At 41.2% G+C, this 23473-nt stretch overlaps 1 protein-coding gene across 4 annotated transcripts; it reads left to right on the forward strand.

The window, feature by feature from the left end:
• Positions 1–4397: 4397 nt before the first annotated feature.
• On the forward strand, positions 4398–14148 carry LOC139375111 (protein LBH-like). 4 transcript variants are annotated; one of them, XR_011627752.1, is made up of 4 exons: positions 4398–4636; positions 9760–9865; positions 12327–12928; positions 13854–14148. XR_011627752.1 is itself a non-coding variant. In XM_071116585.1 (3 exons), exons 1-3 carry the CDS (start codon positions 4608–4610, stop codon positions 12528–12530), a joined length of 339 nt encoding a protein of 112 aa, XP_070972686.1. In that variant the 5' UTR covers positions 4398–4607; the 3' UTR covers positions 12531–14148. The 4 variants fall into 4 exon arrangements, 2 of the variants coding, with proteins under 2 accessions (XP_070972686.1, XP_070972687.1); XR_011627751.1 differs by having other exon boundaries at positions 12327–12607; positions 12801–14148; XM_071116585.1 differs by having other exon boundaries at positions 12327–14148.
• The last annotated feature ends 9325 nt before the right edge of the window (positions 14149–23473 follow it).

Raw genomic sequence — 23473 nt, forward strand, 5'->3', positions numbered from 1 at the left:
CGTTGCTAGACAACCATTTTCAGGTCTTGCCATAGAGTTTCATGTAGATTTAAGTCAAAACTGTAACTCGGCCACTCAGGAACCTTCACTGTCTTGGGAAGCAACTCCAGTGTAGATTTGGCCTTGTGTTTTAGGTTATTGTCCTGCTGAAAGGTGAATTAATCTCCAAGTGTCCATTGGAAAGCGCTGAAACAGGTTTCCCTCTACGATTTTCCTTGTGCTTGGCTCCGTTACGTTTCTTTTTTTATCCTGAAAAACTTACCAGTCCTTAACGATTACAAGCATACCCATAACATGATGCAGCCACCACTATGCTTGAAAATATGGAGAATGGTATTCAGTAATGTGTTCCTTTAGTGCCCCCTTGTTGCAAACAGGACACATGTTTTGGAATATAAAAATAAAAAAATCCTGTACAGGCTTCTTTTTTTCTCACTCTGTCAGTTAGATTAGTATTGTGGAGTAACTACAATTTGCTGATCCATCTGCCATTTTCTATCACAGCCGTTAAACTTTGTAACTGTTTTAAAGCCACCATTGGCCTCATGGTTAAATCCTTTCCTTCCTCTCCAACGACTGAGTTAGGAAGGACGCCTGCATCTTTGTAGTGACTGGGTGCATTTATACACCATCCAGTGTAATTAATTACTTAACCATACTCAAAGAGATATTCAATATCTGCTTTTTTAAAATGTATTTTTTACACACCTACCAATAGGTGCCCTTTGCGAGGCATTGGAAAACCTCCCTGGTCTTTGTGGTTGAATCGGTGTTTGAAATTCAGTGCTCGACTTAGGGACCTTACAGATAATTGTATGTGTGGGATACAGAGATGGGGTAGTCATTTAAAAATCATGTTAAACCCTATTGCACACAGAGTGAGTACATGCAACTTATTATGTGACCTGTTTTAAGCACATTTTTATTCCTGAATGTATTTAGGCTTGCCATAAGAAAGGTGTTGTACACTTGACTCAAGACATTTCAGCCTTTCATTCGGAATGAATTTGTTAACATTTAGAAAAATATAATTCCACTTTGACATTATGGGTTATTGTGTGTAGGCCAGTGAGTTACATTCAGGCTGTAACACAACAAAATGTGGAAAAGGCATTACGTGGTGTATAAAGGTCTAAATCTAGTAGAAGTATTGCCACAAGGTGATGCTAGAATACTAGTTTGAAGCCAGGTCATGTGTATTCTGTTCAGCAGAGGACAGTGAAGTTGTAATAAAATGCGTTATAGACCTCGTCTGCCAAATGGTTGCTGTGTCCCAGAGCTTGAGACAGCATCCTGTATATGACACTAGGAAGCTCCAGCTTTAACCTTTTATATAGCCTTGTAAATATTGTATAGGGCTACTTTAGATGTGACCTTTACATTTTCAGTATTGTTGTGGATTCTTGATCTTAACCAGTCACATTTGTATCTCAATGTATTCAGAAAAATAACCTTATAGCTTATAGCTTACTCTGGAATCATCATCCCCTCCTATTATGCAAATATAATTGCAATATTTGAAAATCAAATGTACTGTATATTTCTTTGGACATGTTAGTGAATTGACACTGGATATTCTGACCTGAGTTTCATCATATAAATCATTACGTAAAGGATAAATAAGCAGAGATTGCCCGCTCCCAAATTTTCTGAGCAAAAAATAAGAAAAAAACTAGCAAATCAGCTCCAAGTGATTTTAATTTTGGAAATCTTTTGCAAAGTATTCCCATGCATAATAGAGCGATCGATATATGTGACCGTATACAAATGTAAGCAAGGTTTGAAATGATGTTTTAGTCAAATATATCTGAGCTTCTTGCGGTCAATTTGCAGTCTACAAATGATTTGTAATTAAGTTCCGACCCCCTGACCATCCGCTCAATAAAAAATATTAGATTCAAGTCATATCAACATAGCGACTAGCAATAGCCATGTTTCCATTAACTTGTCCAGTGATTTTATTGCTGTTAACATTTTGAAAGTTTGCATAGAAAATAGATGTGACAATTGCCTGCTATGGTGTCTTTCCATTTAACTCTCGTGTCGATAAAAACAAATGGAAGTAATGACTTCACACCTGCAAAACCCAGCATGGATGGAATGCAATCGTGGATTGGCCATCTGCCAATTCTGGCAAATGCCAGATGGGCTGGACAAATATTATTATTATTTTTTGTGATGAGCGAGCCACCCTCCTCTCCCCCGTGTGTTTGAGAGAAAGAATTGTTCTGATAGTAAAACGTTTCAAAATGCAATTGTGGGAAAACACTGCTTTGGAAGCTTCGTCCCCTTGTCCTTGTCAAAGAGAGGAGAGTCTCAGCCTTCTGTAGGTATAATATGTATTTCGCAACTCTCAATATTCGGCTGAATAGCAACTATTTTACAGCCAAGATATTTGATATGGCTATGAGATATGGAGTGGTGTGTGTGAAATGTGTACCGGCCATTGCGAGAGCATATGCCTTTTGGTCTCATGTAGTAGGCTGTTATTTTAGGACATTACATTTACTGTTGTATGAATGCATGACTACTAGCAGTGGGTATTATATTTAGAGTTAGCAATCTAGTTAATGTGTTTTGAGTTTCCATTTTCCCCAAATCAATTAGTTTGTTATTAGTTGGTGCACATAAAGATGTATGTAATTCCTCTCTATTGAACAAAAAAAATCTGGAGTCCTATTTGGACAATAGAATATAACAACTATAGTCTAATTGTCAACCCAAAATTCACAACAATCACTGGATTAGGTTGCACATCAAAATACTATCTTCAATCAGGCATTCCTGCTTGGACGTGTTAGATAACTTAATTATTTAATACCTCAGTAGTCTTTATTATACTTCTTAATAAATAATGAATGACTTTATAAGATGAAGACTTATGATTTGGGTCTGACTAAATCACGGGCTGTTGCCACCAACTGAACAAAGTAGTGGCACCCTGTAATACACTCTTTAGGGAAATAAAGGGTTCTTCAGGTGTCCCCATATGAGATCCCTTTTTGGTTCCAGGTAAAACCATTTTTAGTTTCAGGTAGAACCCGTTTGTCTGTGGAAAGGGTTCTACCTGGAACCAAAAAGGGTTCTCTTATGGGGACACCTGAAGAACAATTTTAGGTTCTAGATAGCACCTCTTTTTTTCTAAGAGTGTAGTAATTAACACTTAGGGTAGGTGTTGATTCAGGGGGAACACATATGACAGGGACTAATTTGCAATATAGCCAAGGTCGTTATCTTGGCTTTTATTAGGTATTAGGCTTAAAGCTTTTTGGGCGACCCAACCAAATAAAGATAGCAATGTGAGTTATTGATCTGTCTTTCTCATTGAAAGCAAGTCTAAGAAGTGGTAGATTTGTTCTATGTGCACTCTTTCTATGCTTCTTGTTCTTATGTTTAGTTTTTGAGTCTTTTACTTTATTTTGTACACCAGCTTCAAACAGCTGAAAATACAATAATTTGGTTTTTGGAAAATATATTTCAAGGCAGTTTAAATGGTAGAATGATTCCCTACACTGTACTTGCTTGTTTTGTCACATAAACTGAAATTAGGTGAACTATTATCTATTTTAGCAACCAGGAAATGACAGAGTGATTTTTGAAGTGCAGTTTTAAGCAGACAGACAGAGAACAAGAAGCATGGAGTGACAGCAACAAAAAAATATGCTGAAACAGACAGCACAACAGGGAGGAAAACAAAATGGCTAGAGCAGAGGGCACAGTGATGTGGGCTGGTGTGGATAAAATGCCAGGGCAAAATGTGTGTCCCAGTCTGCCCCTGTATGCATTAATTGACTAATATTTGCCCCATATCCTAATAATTCTCATGTGCCAACATATCACCACATGGTGAAACTTGCACTCATGTAGATCTGAAATAATTGGATGGTGAAATTTGCCAGCCAACCATAAATGCAAGGCGAAGCAATTCAGGCGTTCTTAAAAGTCATGACAAGCCTTGTCCTGCAAAGAAACGTGTTTATAGTTGAAACATGGATTTGGCAAGCAGTGTAGAGTGGAGCTTTATAGTTACGTGCTTTATTCAATTTGTCTCAATAAGGAAAGTTCGACAAAATAATCTACCCTTGTCGAACGATAAAAATGTTGTCGATCTTTAGAAAATGTATCCTATATCCGACGTTTCCATTACACATGTCGCAATGATTTAGTTTTTTTGCGACATTGCTTTCGTTGAATTAACCTGGGTCAATGGAAACCTGCGTGATGCAGTATCTTTTCTATTTCCAATCAAATTGTTCATCCCTTGCTATCGTCAGCGCGGGTACGAGGCACCTGTCATTTGATTGGTCCGTAGTGATGCTGCTTCCATTTAATAATTTGGACCCCATGTGAAAGAGGTGTGTCTTCAGGACAGTACACGCCTCTTACATAAAAGTAATTTCAACTAGTCAGGATATCAGATGGGCAAAATACTTGAGGGTTGTTTGTTTCACTAAGGTCACGGCTCCGCTTCGATTTCTACTTTTCTCAACAAAAAAAAAAACGCTTGCGTTTAATCTTCTTGTGACAGACGTTCCGTTGTGGGGGAAATACACCATCAATATCAGATTAATTCCTTGATCATCAGAATCAACTGCAGGTGTGAATTCATGTCTGTATTTTCTCCCCAAATATACTGGTAAGTATTTTTGTAATGAATTTTTTTTTTTTTTTTTTTTTTTACACCTGCGATGTAATGACTTCTATGTTGTTGAAATACTTTTTTAATTATTGTTTTTTTAAACAGAATTTCATTTTTGTATGTGATTTTTTTTTTAGCATTGTTTTTGTATTTGCTAATGGGTATAATCAAGAGAACTACGATTTTCCTTTTTTTAATGTAAATCGTCAAAATAAGCTAGGCTATTTACTCCTTCAAACAATCACACATGCACTCTTGAATGTGTCAAAGTGCAGTTAGTGGATTTTTTTTTTTTTCACAACGTGTAAATCCACTTGAAAGAGAGCAGATCGCAAACAAAGCACTGCTCTGTTTTTCACATGGTGTCAGGTGGCCCACCAAGACTGTCTTTCCAGGTGTGTCTGAGGATCACCTTTTTTTCCTTTCACAAGGGGACATAGATGGGCAACCCAATGTTTTCACGTTGCTATGGGAGCACTGAGATACAATAGCTTTTAGTCAGACTACATACAATTGCAGTAGTAAGAACAACATGAGTTTACCTTGGTTTCTCGGCAAGCAAAGATACAACAATATGAGTGTTAACCCATATGTAAGACTGTTTCACATCATTTGACCTTTAGTGGTTGGGACTACTGACCTTTATTGGCAGGCAATTGTGGTAGGGTGTAATAGAGGGAGATGGAATGACCCTCTTACCCATTCATGGTCGGTCCATCACCTAGAGGAGGCTTGTGACTCAATCTCTCCATTTTACTGTGTACTCCTACCTCTATATAGGCTAGTAACATTGCATCTAGGTTAAGAAGACTTTGTCCAAAAACTTCAAGCAAGACTTTGTTTTGCTTCTGTTTTTACCTCTGCAAGTCTCAGTTTGCCTGCACCAGGAAGTGAAGACCCGACCCTGTTACTTACTGTAACCACAAAGCTTCTCGTCTGCGCTTTCAGTGTGCTTCTCTGTTCTTCAGAGAATCTGCTACATGGGGGATCCTTTTGCTTAGATCTCTTGATTATTGTTTCCTCATGCATTGCTACCTAATATAGCACTTCTCTGTTCCTTTTTCAAAATGTTTAGTTATTGAATTTCAGGTTGAAAAAATCATTAATTATATAACTGCAGTCCAATTTGATAGCTTTCCATGTTTTGCCATGGGCAGTTGTTGTGTTACTATTTTTTTATTTTTAAAACAAGAACATGTCATTCTCCTATAAATTGATCAGGTCATCATGGACTAAATGCCTCTATTGTGGCATCTTTTAAGAAAAACATGTGGCATGGCAATATGTCATCAAGTTGAGTTGAAATAAACATGAGCTTCTTCTGCCCAGCCAGTAACACAGAAAGTGTTTCCTGTATTCTGAGAAGGCTGAGCCACTCCATAAAGCAGCCCATGGACTAAAGCGGTGATCAGGACATGGCCCATTCATTCCAACATGTTTCAGAGAGAGTGACGCGGGCCCCCTCCCACCCCCTACACACCTACAGGTTGTGACTTGGCCACCAGGCAGTCCAGCGATGGCATGGAATGTCAGCAGCCGCTTCGTGTTGTCGCCCCTGCACCTCAGATTTATGATGCGCGTAGCATTGGGAGGAGTAGAGGGGAAACCATGTCAATTATGCAACATGTAATATCCCATCCTGTGCACTGAGTCGCATTGCTATGGGGATATATGTTTGGTCTCCATCAGCACCTTGGGCGAGCATGGGCCTCTGGTAGAGAGACTGGTAGATGACTTGGTAGACAACTTGGCAGGAACTATGTACCCACAGACAGACCTTCACAAATGTGCCATAATGATTCCCAAAAGCCCATCTAGATTGAAATAACCCCCTCACTTGGCCTATAGCTTTTAAATGCAGCAGGTGACCTCTGATCCTTCGTTTTTTATTTGTTTAGCCTGGACACGTGTCAGTCTGAGATGCGTCTCATGCCCATGCCAGACCTCTGACTGGAATGTGTCTAAGGCTGGCATTAGCCCATATAGGACTGGCATTAGCCCATATGAGCATGTGACTATGTACAGTATGTAGGCCTAGATGTTCCTGTGGACAGTGCTAAAGAGGGTCACTGAAGTGCCAAGCACTGAAGTGCCTGATCATGTCACATGCCCATTGAAGATGGGATGACAGGTCTAGCCAAAAGTTCTACTTGGCAATACTACTACAGACTTAAACCTTGTGAAATTACCTGAATGGGCCTGGTCATTCAGAAAGGAGCCATTCCAGGTCAATCCTGGTGAATGATTTAAGATCCTAGGTCAAATCTGGACTGCATGTTTTGAGTACATTTGGAGTGCCGTGACTGATCTTTGGCAGTGGGCGTTTTAGACAGAGGGTTTGAGGTGCCCTTATAGAATAAATGTGTACTTGTATGGGTCCTGCTAGGGTAGAAGTAGGAACGCAAGACATTTGATCTCTTGGCCTCTGAATTAGTTGACACAATGGCTGCCAACTTTGAACTGGAAGTGTTTCCTATCTGCATCCCTGACGTGAGCCTGTGGTAATCCATTATCCTCATCAATTTGGAGCCTCTTGATTATACGTAGTATGGCTGCTTGAGGCAGACATTTCCACAAAAAAGGACACATTGCGTAATCTCGAGCAGACACATTTAGATATAATGTATTTGAGTGGTATGTTCTCTCCCGGAGTCGAATTGTTACGTGTGCTCCTCCACTTCCTTGTCATTGTGCCCCTTTATGTTTTAGTAGGCTGACGTTCTGTTATTCTTAGCTGAGCAGGATGTTTGTACGATCCCAGAGCAGAAATATGACTGGCACAAGCAGTGTTTATCTTTCTCCCCTCTCTTCTGCACAGGTCTGTACTGTCACCGCTCTGTGTCTATGCGTTTCTGGCTTACCCTATGTCACTCTCTCTCCCCTCTCAAGAATGAAATGGGTTCAAGAGCATGTCTTTGCTGACAATTTTTTTTTGACACTCAACCTTGCATAACCTTTGGACTAGTTTTTATTTGTAGATTTCCGGCTATTGTTGTCACTGGCTTGATTGACTTGTAAAAGTACAAGATTCCAGAAACCTATTCTGCCCTTTGGTCTTGGCTTGTGCGTTTCCCCTGTGGCTCCCACCTGCACGAAATAATTTTTGCTTCTCCCAATTTGTATGTGACACATGGTATGCAAACTTGGGAATGGAAATATTGAAAGATTAACAGCAGTAGCCATTGCTTCGGGGTGTGGCAATGCACATGTTGCCCTGTAAATTGATTTTTCGCGCGCATTTCTCCTTTTCAGTTTGAAGCCATTGAGACTCTTTCTGACAGATTCAGAATAGATGCACACTTTATGGTATATGGGATTTGTTCCTTATCCTAAAGAATGTGTACATCTGCCTCGGTCCTATATTATGGGACCAAAAAGCTGACTTTCTACATGAAAGTGATGTTGGAAAATGTGGATGGCCTAGGGCCTTTATTTGCAATTATTGGATTGACAGAAGTTTAAAGATTTTTATCTGGAACTTAATCCCTGTACAATTAAATACTGGTGGTTGAGCTCCACTTGTTTTTTGCCAGTCAGAGTATGAGAGAAGTTTTTATTTTGGTGCTTTCTAAACTGCTGTCACTGATGTGTTCTTTTAATGGAAAGTCTTGATTCCCATTGGAGACTGTCTTAACATTACTGTGCAGGGATTAATAGGTTCTTGAATGATTTTTAACATGGACGTCTTGGAAAGAAGAACTCAACAAAGCAGTGAAGTAACATGAGAGATTGGCAAACTGAGTCATAAGAAACATCTCTATTTTTGCCCACAACCTCTTATGGTGAAAATGTTTCATGCTCCGATGACAGAATGTTAACAAATCGAAAGGTGCCACTCTTAATTTCTCCATAAAGGGAGTCGAAGTCCAGGGCTCACAGCTCAGGGTCTTATCTGACATTGTACACATGATTACTGTCAAAATACCTCTGGGGAAACTTGACAAGTATCGGGAAAATATATATTTTAATTTGAGATGATAAAGAATTTAGGCTCCTTTTTTTAAAGTGCACTTCATAGGTTTACCTAAAATGTTTTACTGGTCATGTCTAGAATATGTCGAAATGGCTAACCACTTAACTTTCCATCGTCTCTAAAATAAACATGTTTTTTATATATTCAGGGTTAAAAGTAGGTTAATGGCACCCAATGTTCTACTTTTTTGTGGAAACAAATGACTGACTTGTTATATTTGGACCAAGTATGTGCTTGAGCTACTCATCTGATGCAGGTGGTCATCTACAGTATGTTCTGTTTCCTGTCCCAGTTGTAGTTGTCCTATAGTGGGTTGACCACCCTGACCATAGTCCTGTGGACGCTGACCACTGTGCCACCGGGCTTTAAATAGAAAGCGTGAGAACGCTCTGCTCGGTTGATATCTTGGTTCTCAAACATCCCAAGAATAACTTTTTTCCTCCCACAAAGTGCCTCAGTTCAGTCATTTCTTACAGTGCTTCAGCATGTACAGTGCACTGAAGTGGATAAACAACATCTTGTTGCTTCAACTAAAATGGAAAGTTCTGTGAACCTTTTGATGTAACCGAGGGTATTGGGTCCGTCCCGTGTTAGGGGTTCCAGTCAAATTGCACTGCACGCCCACAATGCATTCTTGCTATGACTGTCGCCTCACTGCTAGTTAAATCATACCTCATTGTGTATGAAGACATGGCTACTCAATGCAAACCACATCTTGGTGGTGGTGTAGCTTTGTTGTGCACTACATTTATGCTGCATAGTCTGTCAGTGGTCAGACTAAATATAAACCACTGCATGCATGCATACAGACCAAACGAAAGACTGAACAAGGCTTATGCGTAGATTTTTCATTGCAAACACAATACCAAAGGGCCATATCTCATGCACATCAACTACATGAAAGTCATACTCGGTCATCTCACTAAATGGACTGGATGAATTTGCATATTACTTCCCAAAGTAATAGCTACACGTAAATTATATTACACCAACCTATCAGTTCTTCATTGTGCAGCCTCTTGTACAGCACCATTATTGGGACACATGTACCTGTTCTGTGTAATGCTCCTCAGTGTGAAAGTTTGGGACTAACAGTAGATCCTGAATGGTGGAATAACCCAGTCCTTTCCCCTATGTCTCTCTCCAGCCCAGTGTTTGTGCCAAGTGGAGACGACATGACTGAGGTGATGATCAGTAGCACCCCCATGGAGGACATAAGGCTCAGCCCCAGCAAGGACCGGCTCTCCTTCCAGGTAACACGCACGCACACACAAGTTCAAGTTTCTACTTTGTTGCCCCAGAGGGAAATTGGTTTGCTGCTAGATCATGGTACAAAAGGGGGGGGGGGCAGGGCAGCAGCAGCAGCAGAGGGTGTAGTAGTTTTTTAATTGGTTTATGTCACTGCACTATTAGTAACCCTCTGAACAAAAGGATGGATTAGGGACAGCCAAGGCTGTATGTTCCATTATAGCTCTTACTGTAAGCAGCTCACCCAGGGGACTATGGGTAAGGAGTGGTTTGTTTTCCCAATCAGGAGGTCTAATCATCAGCGTTATTGTTGCAAGTTATGCAAACAAAACCTTTTTTAGGAATTTAGGGGGGCTGTTTAAGGAAAGGGTCTTTGTGTGGTGGAAAAATGTGTATTTGCCTCGTGGTGGGGAGGAGTGCAGCTTTGCACGGAGTTAGAGATGATGGCAAAGACTTTAAAAACATGCAAAGGAAATGAATAGGAGTTTGTAGAATCGCAATGTCACAGCCCACAGAGAGGCAACTTTCGGAATAGCAAGCCATCTGGTGGCCTTGACAAGTTTGATTTGTTTCTGCTACTTCTGTTTATTACTGCTGGGTCAATGGTTCATCTCTGGAAACAAACAATCAGGGCCATATTAAGGCCAGCCCACTCCTTTATGATCGTCTGTGACCTGTATGTGTCAGAGTTGACTTAGAGGATGCAGACTGATTCTATAGGAAGGTGGGCTGCCTGCCCCTCACCATTTACACACCAGCTGTGTGTCTGTCCTGTGAGGATAAGGAAGGAGGTGGTGAAGATCTCTTCTCTGCCCATGAGGATGGACAGACAGCTGGGTGATTAACTGCTTCCTCATCCAAATTCATTGGCTTTGGTCCAATTTGTGAGTCCATCACCTGAATGCCAGCTGTGTTTCTGCAAGGCAACATGGTATTCATCGCTGAAAGAGTGATGTAAGGAATGCAGTTTTCCAGAGCAGAGGAACTGGAGGTTGATTATGTTACGGAGGTGAGAGCTTCTCTGTGGCAGCTTCAATTCTTGTTTGAGTCAGCGCTGGAGTGATTCCTGATCTACAGCTACAACCCAAAATAGCTACAACCCAAAATAGCTGTCATTGTGCCTCGCTGGCGACGCATTGCCGTTTCCTGTCGCTGGAAGTAAAACAAGCTGTGACGTGTTTGCCGGTGGTCTTATAGCAAGGTTAATCTCTGCCCAATTCCCCTCGGTGATGACGCATAGACATTAGCAACGCAGGCAAGGAGATACTAAACCTCCCTGCGCACACATGCACTAACACACACATATACTCACCATCTCTCAGACCTGCACTAACATACACGTACTCACTCAAACACACATGCACTGACTAACACACATGCTCACACTCACATACCCACACACCATAGGAGGCTGAGGGGAGGACGGCTTATGATAAAGGCTAGAATGGAGTGAATGTGACAGTATCAACCACATTGAAACCACGTGTTTGATGCCGTTCCATGTATTCCGTTCCAGCCATTACTATGAGCTCGTCTAAACATACTGAAACACAGCCGTTTTCAGAACATTTTGTTCCTCCCTTTCTCTCATCATCCCCCTCTCATTGTATTCAGGGAGACTTGGACACAGCTGGACGCTCTCTCTCCCAGCCACTCTCTCCCCCTACCTCTCTTCCTCCCCCTCACACTCTCTCCCTCTATCCTTCTCAGCCTCATCTAATGCTTTCTTTCCACTGTGTTTTTGCCCAGACAGCGACATCGCTTTCCTCTTCCAATGTCTCCCACTGAAATATGCAGATCTAAAAATATTCTTCCACTTTATCCAAACATAAAAAATGCTGTTCTTGGACCAGGAAAGCTTTTTTACATTTTTTTTATTTGTTGTTGCCATTTCTCTTGTCTTGACAGCAAAAGGAAGGCAGGGAATGCATGTAATCTCTCATGCCCTTCATTTTAGATCCAAAAAAATCATCAAGTCTGGCATTGCACACCAACAACGCATTTGGGTCTAGGTTTCACTGCTTTTTCTTTATGATTTTGTCAACCCATTGCTTAGCTTTCAGTATCATCAGGGTATTGGTTGTTATTTAGTCATCCTGTCACAGAGTAAGTAAGCATTTAATTATACTGTGTATCCTGTGCATATATGACAAATTAACTTGACAATATCTATCACCTTGTTTTCATTTGGTTAAGTTATTAGTACGGTCTACTTCCTTAGTGTGCTTGTTTTTTTTTGTTTCTTGACGATAACAGACTTGCTGTAGGTTTTCAATGCTATGACTTGCTCTTGTAAAATCTCCCCATTTGTCAGTCACACGGTGTTGGATAACAAGTTGTAAGCACTTAAAAGCAGCTTTGGCACCATGCTTTCTAAAGCTGTAAAATGTAGCATGATGCCACATGAAAAACTGACCAGACCCAAGGACACCCAGGACTTTAAGTGTGTTTTTGTGCTTTCCTCAGATCTTTCCAGACCCCTCAGACTTTGAGCGCTGCTGTAAGCTGAAAGACCGCCTACCCTCCATCGTAGTGGAGCCCACGGAGGGGGAAGTGGAGAGCGGCGAGCTGCGTTGGCCACCTGAGGAATTCATTGTCAGTGAAGAAGAGGAGAAGGAGAACCATGGCAAAAGCCAAACTGGACAGCCAACGCAGAACAACCAGGACTAGAGGCCAAACGACAAACCCTACTCCCACCTACATCCCACTCGCACTTAACCACTCACTGAGTGACTAGGGGAACACATGTCAGTGATGCTCACTTTCCTTCCCTTGACACCAAAGCATCACTCTAAAGAGAAGCAATATGCATGCTTTACTTAATCTACTTTTTGGATTTCACCTCTGTTGCTTAACCACACACACACACACACACACACACACCATATGTATGAAAATACACAGACACCAAGCACCCCTGTGTCTCACCCTAAAATGCAGGTCCAGTAAAACGGTGGCAGCTCAGTGCTCCATGGACAGATCTCGTACTGAAGGAGACTACAATGCCCACGCCAAATCTGCTGGCCACATGACTCCAGAGACTCTTATACCCAGAGACTACTGCTTTGGTACGCAAGCGGATTTCTGTTTTTCATACCTTCGATATATGGATTTAAATGTACATGACTACGATTGCCATTGCCGTCTGTGGATCTCATAGTTTGTCTTAAAGTATTGTGTGTATGTTGGTGGGGTTTGTTTTGTTCGTTTCGGTGGATTGTGATGACTGACAGGAAGTAGGGGTTACTGTGAACAACACAAAGAGACCGTTAGTCTCTGTTGGGCAAAGGAGTAACTTTTACACTGAGAAGGAACTCTTCCCTACTTCTATAAAAGTTCATAATATGTACAGTATAATATGAACGCTGGTTGTGCACTGAAACACTCATCTGCTTTGTTTTTTTCCCTTGTCTTGTCCCCCCGATGACATTTGATAGGTATTGGAAGGGGGGGGGGGGGGCAATTAGTCAATATGAATCAATATATTTTTTTAGATGTAGTGATTAAAACTAACAATGTCACTAAAATAGACACTCAGTGAAGGACATTTTTGCCCTCGGAGCCAATACCTGAGATTATTGTTGATTGGTTTATTTTGTTATTGTCACGAAACATTCATGAGACTGAAATTAGTTCTAAGTGATTCTCACCAGAGCGCTGAGTTCACTGATCTCATCTTCACTGAGCAGCCATTATGTCACCCTCAACCAGTAAGGTATATCATGATACAGGGACTTGACCAGCTAGCTACCTCTTGTACATTTCTGAACAACTCCCAATTTTCCAGTTCATAAACTCTGGACTCTGTTCTCTTACTAACAAGTCCTCCACAGTAGCTTCCTTTTTTATAATCTTAAAAACAGTTACTGGTACCTGTCCTTGTTTTGTTAAAGCCAGTTAGTTGACCCCGACTCATAAATTGCCACCTGGTTTGTATGCAATTTGTTAAACTAATGATGTTTTGCAATCTATTTCTCTATTCTACATCACCAGCTGTTCAGCCTTCTTGGAAAGATGTTAAAGGCATGATGTTTGCTGAAAAAAAGAAGATACCTTAATGTATTGTTCTGATAGTGTATATGAAGTTTTGTGTATGTCTCTCCCTCTGTAAATGGCATTAGGGCTCTGTACAGAACATCTCCTTTTCTCTCTGCTGTCACCCACAGGTACTGTGCTTTGTTTTTGTAAAGCTCAGGGAGGATAGCTGCCATTTTGCTCATTTTTTGTTGTTGTATTTAGATCACTTTACTCTGATGAACAGAGGTTGTAAATAAACATTTGAATTTGCTTCCAACTGTCTGACTGATTCCTTGTGCTATGTCAGAGGTTGCAGAAGCAGATCCAGTGTTATGGAGCAAAATACACTTTCTGGGGAAACCCTATAGTTCCTTTTTTTCAACAAATGCACATTTTTCTTTTGTTGAAGTATTTTTATTTCCCTCACCTGCATTGTTTACAGAATCTGGTGCCTTTGTTTTGCTTCCTGCACATCATTGCGTCTCTAGCTTTTTGACGCATGTATACAGAATATATGCAGTTGAAGTCAGACGTTTACATACACTTTAGCCAAATACATTTAAACTCAGTTTTTCACAATTCCTGACATTTAATCCTAGTGAAAATTCCCTGTTTTAGGTCAGGATCACCACTTTTTATTTTCAGAATGTGAAATGTCAGTGATTTATTTCAGCTTTCATTTCTTTCATCACATTCCCAGTGGGTCAGAAGTTTACATACACTCAATTAGTATTTGGTAGCATTGCCTTTAAATTGTTTAACTTGGGTCAAATGTTTCGGGTAGCCTTCCACAATAAGTTGGGTTAATTTTGGCCCATTCCTCCTGACAGAGCTGGTGTAACAGTCAGGTTTGTAGGCCTCCTTGCTCGCACACGCTTTTTCAGTTCTGCCCACAAATTGTCTATGGGATGAAGTCAGGGCTTTGTGGCCACTCCAATATCTTCACTTTGTTGTGCGTAAGCCATTTTGCATTAACTTCAGAAGTATGCTTGGGGTAATTATCCATTTGGAAGACCCATTTGAAACCAAGTTTTAATTTCCTGACTGACGTCTTGAGATGTTGCTTCAATATATCTACATAACTTTCCTCCCTCATGATGCCATCTATTCTGTGAAGTGCACAGTCCCTACTGCAGCAAAGCACCCCCACAACATGATGCTGCCACCCCCGTGCTTCACGGTTGGGATGATGTTCTTCGGCTTGCAAGCCTCCCCCTTTTTCCTCCAAACATAACGATGGTCATTAGGCCAAACAGTTCTATTTTTGTTTCATTAGACCAGAGGACATTTCTCCAAAAGTATAATCTTTGTCCCCATGTGCAGTTGCAAACCGTAGTCTGGCTTTTATGGTGGGATTGAAGCAGTGGCTTCTTCCTTGCTGAGCGGCCTTTCAGGTTATGTCGACATAGGACTTGTTTTACTGTGGATAAAGATACTTTTGTACCTGTTTCCTCCAGCATCTTCACAAGGTCCTTTGTTGTTCTGTTCCAAAGTATGTTCACCTCTAAGATACAGAACGTGTCTCCTTCCTGAGTGGTATGACGGCTGCGTGGTCCCATGGTGTTTATACTTGGGTACTATTGTTTGTACAGAAGAACTTGGTACCTTCAGGCATTTGGAAATTGCTCCCAAGGATGAACAAGACTAGTGGTCTACAATTTTTTTTTTCTGAGGTCTTGGCTGATTTCTTTTGATTTTCCCATGATGTCAAGCAAAGAGGCACTGAGTTTGAAGGTAGGCCTTGAAATACATTCGCAGGTACACCTCCAATTGACTCAAATGATGTCAATTAGCCTATCAGAAGCTTCTAAAGCCATTACATGAGTTTCTGGAATTTTCCAAGCTGTCCAAAGGCACAGTCAACTTAGTGTATGTAAACTTCTGACATACTGGAATTGTGATACAGTGAATTATAAGCAAAATAATCTGTAAACAATTATTGGAAAAATTACTTGTGTCATGCACAAAGTAGATGTCCTAACCGACTTGCCAAAACTATAGTTTGTTAACAAGAAATTTGTGGAGTGGTTGAAAAAACAAGTTTTAATGACTCCAACCTAAGTGTATGTAAACTTCCGACTTCAACTGAATATAACAGCATAGACCACACTTCCTGTTTTCTAACCTCTTCTCAGACACTGAAATTATTTTTGCAACCTACTGAAATGCATTGCTGATTCTGAAGTCAAGATTTGTGAAGAGTGCTATGAACAGTGACATTATAGTACAATGAGGGAAAACACACATGCCGATACTCTACAGCAGGGGTACTCAACTCTTACCCTACGAGGTCCGAAGCCTGCTGGTTTTCTGTTCTACCTGACAATTAATTGCTCACACCTGGTGTCACAGACAAGCCTTAATCAGCCCCTGACTAGAGGGGAACAATGAAAAAAGTGCAGTGAAACTGGCTTTGAGGTCCAGAGTTGAGTTTGAGTGCTTTACAGGAACAAGTCAAGTCCGTGAAAACACACTTCACAGATGACTCACTGCTTTGTACTGATAAACATGATCTGGTCAAGTTTGTTTGACTTGTACCTGGAAATGTCCATCAAAGGTGAAGAGGGCGTTACCTGAGGGGGACAAGGGCCTCTTAGATTGGCCAGGGGGCACTCTCAATGTCCTCATACCACCTTCTGGAATGTGAACAATGAGCTGACATAGAGAAGGATAGTGGCCTCTAGTGGCCAAGGCTGTATTAGCATGGGCAGCGCCATTGATGGCTTCCACCATTTTAATGTAGTCAACTGGGTGGGACTTCGAACTTCATTTGCTGATGACCCTGTTAGAGGTCATGTCCAACAAGGTCATCAGGAGGGATTAGCCAATTGCGAATATGAACATTTATTACTTCAAATTGGAGATTGCCTCAATGGTGCTGCCCATGCTGTCACAGGCACCATAATGGCACAAATACAAAGATGAGTCCTCTATGTATCTCTATGGCTGACATTCTCCCTTGCTTCCTTCTTCCTGGAAAAAGTGGTGCTTAAAAAGTTATTAATACATGGTCAGCTCAGAACAGCAAGGGACGTGGGACCACAGGGAGAAGGTCGGGCCCAGCCAATCAGTAATTATGACTTGCTTTGTCCCGCCACCACTGCTATATTGGGGGAATTTGTTTTGCATTTGGCACAGTGCGCCGGGGGAGGGCGGGGTTTGAACATTTTAGATCATTCCATTGGTGAACTCTCCACCCACCTGGGGCACCGGGCCATGCAATACAAACTGGCCCATTGTCAGGACCACTTTGTTGATAAGAATGCTCAAAATATATAGGATATCGTACACTATACATACAAAGAAGTGTAGCAGGATTTGACTGTTTATACAGTTGAAGTCGGACGTTCACATACACCTTAGCCAAATACATTTAAACTCTGTTTTTCACAATTCCTGACATTTAATCCTAGTAAAAATTCCCTGTCTTAGGTCAGTTAGGATCACCACTTTATTCTAAGAATGTGAAATGTCAGAATAATAGTAGAGCGAATGATTTATTCAGCTTTTATTTCTTTCATCACATTCCCAGTTGGTCAGAAGTTTACATACACTCAATTAGTATTTGGTAGCATTGCCTTTCAATTGTTTAACTTGGGTCAAATGTTTCAGGTAGCCTTCCACAAGCATCCCACAATACGTTGGGTGAATTTTGGCCCATTCCTCCTGACAGAGCTGGTGTAACTGAGTCAGGTTTGTAGGCCTCCTTGCTCGCACACGCTTTTTCAGTTCTGCCCACATACTTCCTATGGGATTGAGGTCAGGGTTTTGTGATGGCCACTCCAATACCTTGACTTTGTTGTGCTTAAACCATTTTGCCACAACTTTAGAAGGTTGGGATGATGTTCTTCGGCTTGCAAGCCTCCCCCTTTTTCCTCCTTAACATAACGATGGTCATAATGGCCAAACATTTCTATTTTTGTTTCATCAGCCCAGAGGACATTTCTTCAAAAAATACAATATTTGTCCCCATGTGCAGGTGCAAACCGTAGTCTGGCTTTTTTATGCTGGTTTTGGAGCAGTGGCTTCTTCCTTGCTGAGCGGCCTTTCAGGTTATGTAGATATAGGACTCGTTTTTACTGTTGATATAGATACTTTTGTACCTGTTTCCTCCAGCATCTTCACAAGGTCCTTTGCTGTTGTTCTGGGATTAGTACATTCATCTCTAGGAGACAGAACGTGTCTCCTTTCTGAGCGGTGTGACGGCTGCGTGGTCCCATGGTGTTTATACTTGGGTTCTATTGTTTGTACAGATGAACGTGGTACCTTCAGGCGTTTGGAAATTTCTCTCAAGGATGAACCAGACTTGTGGAGGTCTACAATTTTTTTCCTGAGGTCTTGGCTGATTTCTTTTGATTTTCCCATGATGTCAAGCAAAGAGGCACTGAGTTTGAAGGTAGGCCTTGAAATACATCCACAGGTACACCTTCAATTGACTCAAGTGATATCAATTAGCCTATCAGAAGCTTCTAAAGCCAAGACATCATTTTCTGGAATTGTCCAAACAGTTTAAAGACACAGTTAACTTAGTGTATGTAAACTTCTGATCAACTGGAATTGTGATACAGTGAATTATAAGTGAAATAATCTGTCTGTAAACAATTGTTGGAAAAATTACTTGTGTCATGCACAAAGTAGATGTCCTAACTGACTTGCCAAAACTATGGTTTGTTAACAAGAAATTTGAGGAATGGTTGAAAGACAAGTTTTAATGGCTCCAATTTAAGTGTATGTAAACTTCTGACTTTAACTGTAACTGGGTTAGTGAGGTTTTTCTTCTGATCAGTTATCTTGCATCAGTATCGTAACAGTAACATTCAATCCACTCAGCTCAAGTTCCAACACTTCATCTCTCAATAAAGTTGGAGCAAATCTAAAGCTAATCATGTAATAGTTATATAACTCAACCCCTTAGTGAATTGACATCTGATTTTAATCCATTTGTTTTTCTTTCCCTCCTGCTGGTCTATAAATGTCATTGCTTTCCCAATTTCCTTGTGCGAACAACCATGTAAGTGCATTGGGGTTGCAACGGCAACAGCCTTCATTTGGCCAGCGATAACATAAGAGCACCAAATTGACACTGGGGACAGATTGCGTATCCTATACTGTTGTTGGCTTGTAGCACTGGGTGTGTGAGAATGTGTATTAGTGAGAGTGTGAGTGGGGGCTTGGCTGTGTAATAAACTTTGGTCAGAAGGCTTGAAGCACAGTCACTGATAGCTCTTCTAGCCCATTCTTGGAATTCTTTCCGATGGAAACAATCCGCCACTGATTCTAGTGTGTCAGCACAGTCTGTCCCTCCACCCCCTAACTTCTCAATGACTCTTGAAGTCAACCACATCAACACACACACTCTCTCCCTTCGCTGTCTCATTCTCTCGCTCTCCTTTCTACTCCCAGCACCATTCCCCACATTCACATATTCACATCCGGACCCGACTACTCACACACACACCACACACCCTCTCTATCTCGCTCAAGCATGGTACTGTATCTTGGTTGACCCAGTGGCTTATGCGACAGTATGAGCTCATGCTGGCTCTCTCTCTCTTTCTCTCTCGTCCTTTCTCTTTCTGACATCTTTAACACCCTTCACCATACTACTCTGTTGTTCTAGTAAGTTTCCCATAATTGACTGCAGTTACATTCACTGCCTCACGTTACATGTTATGTAATGTTACATGACATTACAACAATACTTATAACCTTGTTATCTGTTTTGTGCCCAATCATGGTGTGTGTGTGTGTGTGTGTGTGTGTGTGTGTGTGTGTGTGTGTGTGTGTGTGTGTGTGCAAGTGCAAATTTGCAAGTACGTTTGTGTGAGAGTTTGTGCGTTTAAGACTGCTTTTATGTGTGTGCCATGTGCGTAAGGGAAATATTTTTTTCCCATGGTTCCTCAAGTGTGAGAAGCAAGTAGAGCTCTCAGGGCATGAAGCAAAACATCTGCTAGTTATTTATACCCTGTCTGGAGACTGGACACCAAGAGTACACATAGCTGGCACAACCAACCAGGGGAGAGATACGCACATAGGGGCATAACGAGAGAAGAGACAGAAGAGATGAAGGGACAAATGGGAAAACATAAAGGAGGGGTGGGGGAGATCAGAGCAGGGCTGGGCCAAGAGAGAGCATAGCAAGGAATTACATTGGGTTCATCAACAATCAATTATTTGGTGATTTACAAAGTAGGCCAACAAAGGTAAGATAAAGATAGGATAAGGATAGGGAAAGTGAAGATTTGAAAGCAGAAATTAGTTAAGGGCATAACAAAGGAGCTTTGTCTCTGATCGTATTATATCAATTTAATCAGTCTATGCTTGCACATTGTTACACATGATGGTATGATTTGTTTCAGGAAACCATTCCAGAGATATGATGTATAGTCAGGCAGTAAAGGGTATGTATCTTTGAGGTCAGGGAGGTTCTTGGGTTGTGTGGTCATGTGTCTTTACCCCACAGAAGTGAAAGTACCAAATTCATTATCAATACACCCAGTGTGGCAAAGAGACTGACTCATTGACTGGTGTTCAAAACAAAGCCTCAATGATTTGTAAATGAATTAAAGTCAAACACAGTCAATACTTGGAAACGGTACATTCAACTGAAGCAGTCCCAGCAGACAGTAATACATAGCCTATATAGCCTACACAAATGTGCAATACTGCATGCATAATAGGACAGATGATTCAAAGCATTCCATATCAGAGGGATTCATCTGCTATTTAATATGGTGATGTTAGGGTACACTGCCATCTTGTCCCAGAGCTTTATGAGCTTTGATCAATTACGGATGTACTTTTGTGTGTTAATGTGCTAATCTGCAGCTAATCTGTCTATTCATATCAATGACAGATTATGCTCTTCCATAACCTGTCATTGATATAAATAGACAGCTACCCCCCCCCCCCCTGATCTGTAATGCCTGATGACCAGAGTGGAAAAAACTGGCTCAAATCATAATTCTAAAAAAGAGAGAGGGAGAAGAGGTAGAGGACGAGAGAGAGAGCTAAAGAGAGGGAGGGCGAGAGAGAGAGAGAGATAGAGGCAGGTGAGGTATCAGTTCAGAACAGAACAATGGTGACTGATTTCACCATGGACATTTAGATGTGTCAAATCAATGTTATCATCAGTGTTTTAAAGCAGATGTATCTGGATAGAAAGAAGGCAATAGTTCTGAATAATGAGAACGAGTGACATGTAGAGAGTAACAACAGAAAGACAGGGGAAATTGAAATGAGACAATTATGCAAGACCCAATAAGAGAGAAGAAAGGATGATGGTACAGCGGAAGTGTCAAATCAAATCAAACTGTATTGGTCACATACACGTGATTTGCAGATGTTATTGCGGGTGTAGCGAAATGCTTGTGCTTCTAGCTCCGACAGTGCAGTAATATCTAACAAGCAATATCTAACAAATTACACAACATATACCCAATACACAAATCTAAGTAGGATTGAATTAAGACTATATACAGTGGGGAGAACAAGTATTTGATACACTGATGATTTTGCAGGTTTTCCAACTTACAAATCATGTAGAGGTCTGTCATTTTTATCATAGGTACACTTCAACTGTGAGAGGCGGAATCTAAAACAAAAATCCAGAAAATCACATTGTATGATTTTTAAGTAATTCATTTGCATTTTATTGCATGACATAAGTATTTGATACATCAGAAAAGCAGAACTTAATATTTGGTACAGAAACCTTTGTTTGCAATTACAGAGATCATACTTTTCCTGTAGTTCTTGACCAGGTTTGCACACACTGCAGCAGTGCCCACTCCTCCATACAGACCTTCTCCAGATCCTTCAGGTTTCGGGGCTGTCGCTGGGCAATACGGACTTTCAGCTCCCTCCAAAGATTTTCTATTGGGTTCAGGTCTGGAGACTGGCTAGGCCACTCCAGGACCTTGAGATGCTTCTTAAGGTGCCACTCCTTAGTTGCCCTGGCTGTGTGTTTCGGGTCGTTGTCATGCTGGAAGACCCAGCCACGACCCATCTTGTCACGTTCTGACCTTAGTTCCTTTGTTATGTCTTTGTTTTAGTATGGTCAGGGCGTGAGTTGGGTGAGTTGTCTATGTACCGTTTTCTATGTTGTGTTTTTACATTTGGCCTGGTATGGTTGTCAATCAGAGGCAGGTGTCGTTAGTTGTCTCTGATTGAGAATCATACTTAGGTAGCCTTTTCCCACTTGTGTTTCGTGGGTGTTTATTTTCCGTGTCAGTGTTTGTTTCCACACGGAACTGTTTCGGTTTTGTTTTGTCACGTTGTCGTTTATTGTTTTGCTCAGTGTTCTTATTAAAAACCAAGATGAACACTTACCACGCTGCGTATTGGTCCGATCTTTGCTACTCCTCCTCAGAAGAGGAAGAGGAAAGCCGTTACACATCTTCAATGCTCTTACTGAGGGAAGGAAGTTGTTGGCCAAGATCTCGCGATACATGGTCCCATCCATCCTCCCCTCAATACGGTGCAGTCGTCCTGTCCCCTTTGCAAGAAAAGCATCCCCAAAGAATGATGTTTCCACCTCCGTGCTTCACGGTTGGGATGGTATTCTTGGGGTTGTACTCATCCTTCTTCTTCCTCCAAACACTGCGAGTGGAGTTTAGACCAAAAAGGTCTATTTTTGTCTCATCAGACTGGATTATCCAGATGGTCATTGGCAAACTTCAGACGGGCCTGGACATGCGCTGGCTTGAGCAGGGGGACCTTGCGTGCGCTGCAGGATTTGAATCCATGAAGGCGTAATGTGTTACTAATGGTTTTCTTTGAGATTGTGGTCCCAGCTCTCTTCAGTTCATTGATCAGGTCCTGCCGTCTAGTTCTGGGCTGATCTCTCACCTTCCTCATGATCATTGATGCCTCACGAGGTGAGATCTTGCATGGAGCCCCAGACCTAGGGTGATTGACCGTCATCTTGAACTTCTTCCATTTTCTAATAATTGCACCAACAGTTGTTGCCTTCTCACTAAGCTGCTTGCCTATTGTCCTGTAGCCCATCCCAGCCTTGTGCAGGTCTACAATGTTATCCCTGATGTCCTTACACAGTTCTCTGGTCTTGGCCATTGTGGAGAGGTTGGAGTCTGTTTGATTGAGTGTGTGGACAGGTGTCTTTTATACAGGTAACGAGTTCAAACAGGTGCAGTTAATACAGGTAATGAGTGGAGAACAGGAGGGCTTCTTAAAGAAAAACTAACAGGTCTGTGAGAGCCGGAATTCTTACTGGTTGGTAGGTGATCAAATACTTATGTCATGCAATAAAAGGCTAATGAATTACTTAACGGACTAAGATACAGTAGAATAGTACAGAATACAGTATATACATATGAGGTGAGTAATGCAAGATATGTAAACATTATTAAGTGAATGAGATACTGTAGAATAGTATAGAAAACAGTATATAAATATGAGATGAGTAATGCAAGATACAGTGCCTTGCGAAAGTATTCGGCCCCCTTGAACTTTGCGACCTTTTGCCACATTTCAGGCTTCAAACATAAAGATATAAAACTGTATTTTTTTGTGAAGAATCAACAACAAGTGGGACACAATCATGAAGTGGAACGACATTTATTGGATATTTCAAA

The sequence above is a fragment of the Oncorhynchus clarkii genome, chromosome 19 (genome assembly GCF_045791955.1).
Source record: "Oncorhynchus clarkii lewisi isolate Uvic-CL-2024 chromosome 19, UVic_Ocla_1.0, whole genome shotgun sequence".
Taxonomy (NCBI): Eukaryota; Metazoa; Chordata; class Actinopteri; order Salmoniformes; family Salmonidae; genus Oncorhynchus; species Oncorhynchus clarkii.